Below are 1,186 nucleotides of genomic sequence, written 5' to 3'. Positions count from 1 at the left end.
ACCCTAATATAGATCTGCTAGAATTGGTTCGTTTACAGCAAGGAAGTCACGTATGGGGGCCATTTGTGAATCAACTTATGCAAGGGAAGTTTACGCAAGCACGGAGGGGGAATCATGATGATGGTAACGGGGATCTGCTGGTGAGATTGTTGATGAATTGAACTTTCAAGGAATGAGAAAATTTAGAGAATTCTCGTTGGTTTCTGAACACTTCTATCCGAATTCGCTGAGCTTAGAGTAGATAATTTTCCGATTTTTCCTTTTTTTGGTATCACTACTCGATATAAGGCTATGGTCAAGTACAATGGGATAATGTTGAAGAAATTTTGGGAAATTTCCGTTGTTTTTCGAACATTTCTACGCGAATTCTCTCGGGTGAGATACGCGAACATATATTCCTGCTATATGATGATCATTACCACCATCGTTGTGTAGGTGCTCATCCTCCTATACATCCGGTTCAGTTGGCCGGCCCTGGATCCCAGATACCCTTACAAGGAGAACAGTGGAGAGTGTATGAGCTCATCACGAGGCACTTCCTGGCATGTGTGGCACCCGATGCTATAGGTGAGGGAAAATTTGCAAATATGGGAAAATTTGCATATAGTGTGGGGGAAAATATGGGAAAATCTGCATATAGTGTGGGGAAAAATATGGGAAAATTAGCATATAGTGTGGGGCAAAACATGGGAAAAATGCATATAGTGTGGGAAAATATGCATGTAGTGTGAGAAAATACGGGAAAAGTGCATATAGTGTGGGAAAATATGGGGGAAAATGCATATAGTGTGGGGGAAAATATGCATATGGTCAACAAGAAGTGCTGGTGACGAAATGGAAATTCTGAGGAATTTTTTCTTTGGAAATTGTTGTTGATTTCTTTAACACTGCTACCTTGATTCGTCACCTGAGCTGAGAAAGGCGAACAATTATTCCAACAAAGAGTTTTCACATCTCTGCTTGTCGCCAGGCGCGGAGTCTAAAATAGAGGTAACCGTCGGAGATGAAATGTTCCACGCCACTGGTCTTACTGTAGTGGAAGAAAATTGGCTGGAGGTAGGTGCAAAATGGTAGGTCTGGGAATAGAACCGGGGGTCTCGCCGTGTCCAGAGGTGAGGGTATGCGTCGCTGATCGATCTTGCGTACGAAGTTGATTTCCAGTTAATCATAGCAAAAATTTTCTCAA

The 1,186-nt window shown here is 42.3% G+C and overlaps 1 protein-coding gene across 1 annotated transcript; it reads left to right on the top strand.

Moving 5' to 3' along the window:
- Positions 1-435: 435 nt before the first annotated feature.
- Pmar_PMAR027283 (prokaryotic dna topoisomerase, putative) lies at positions 436-1,060 on the top strand (the record flags this gene model as incomplete). Its single annotated transcript, XM_002764729.1, has 2 exons — positions 436-567; positions 971-1,060. Coding segments are annotated over 2 exons (222 nt in total), but the record flags the coding sequence as incomplete, so codon positions are not given.
- Positions 1,061-1,186: the final 126 nt, after the last annotated feature.

This window comes from Perkinsus marinus, assembly GCF_000006405.1.
Source record: "Perkinsus marinus ATCC 50983 genomic scaffold scf_1104296976230, whole genome shotgun sequence".
NCBI classification, from domain to species: domain Eukaryota; phylum Perkinsozoa; order Perkinsida; family Perkinsidae; genus Perkinsus; species Perkinsus marinus.
This window is presented reverse-complemented; position numbering and strand designations above follow the sequence as displayed.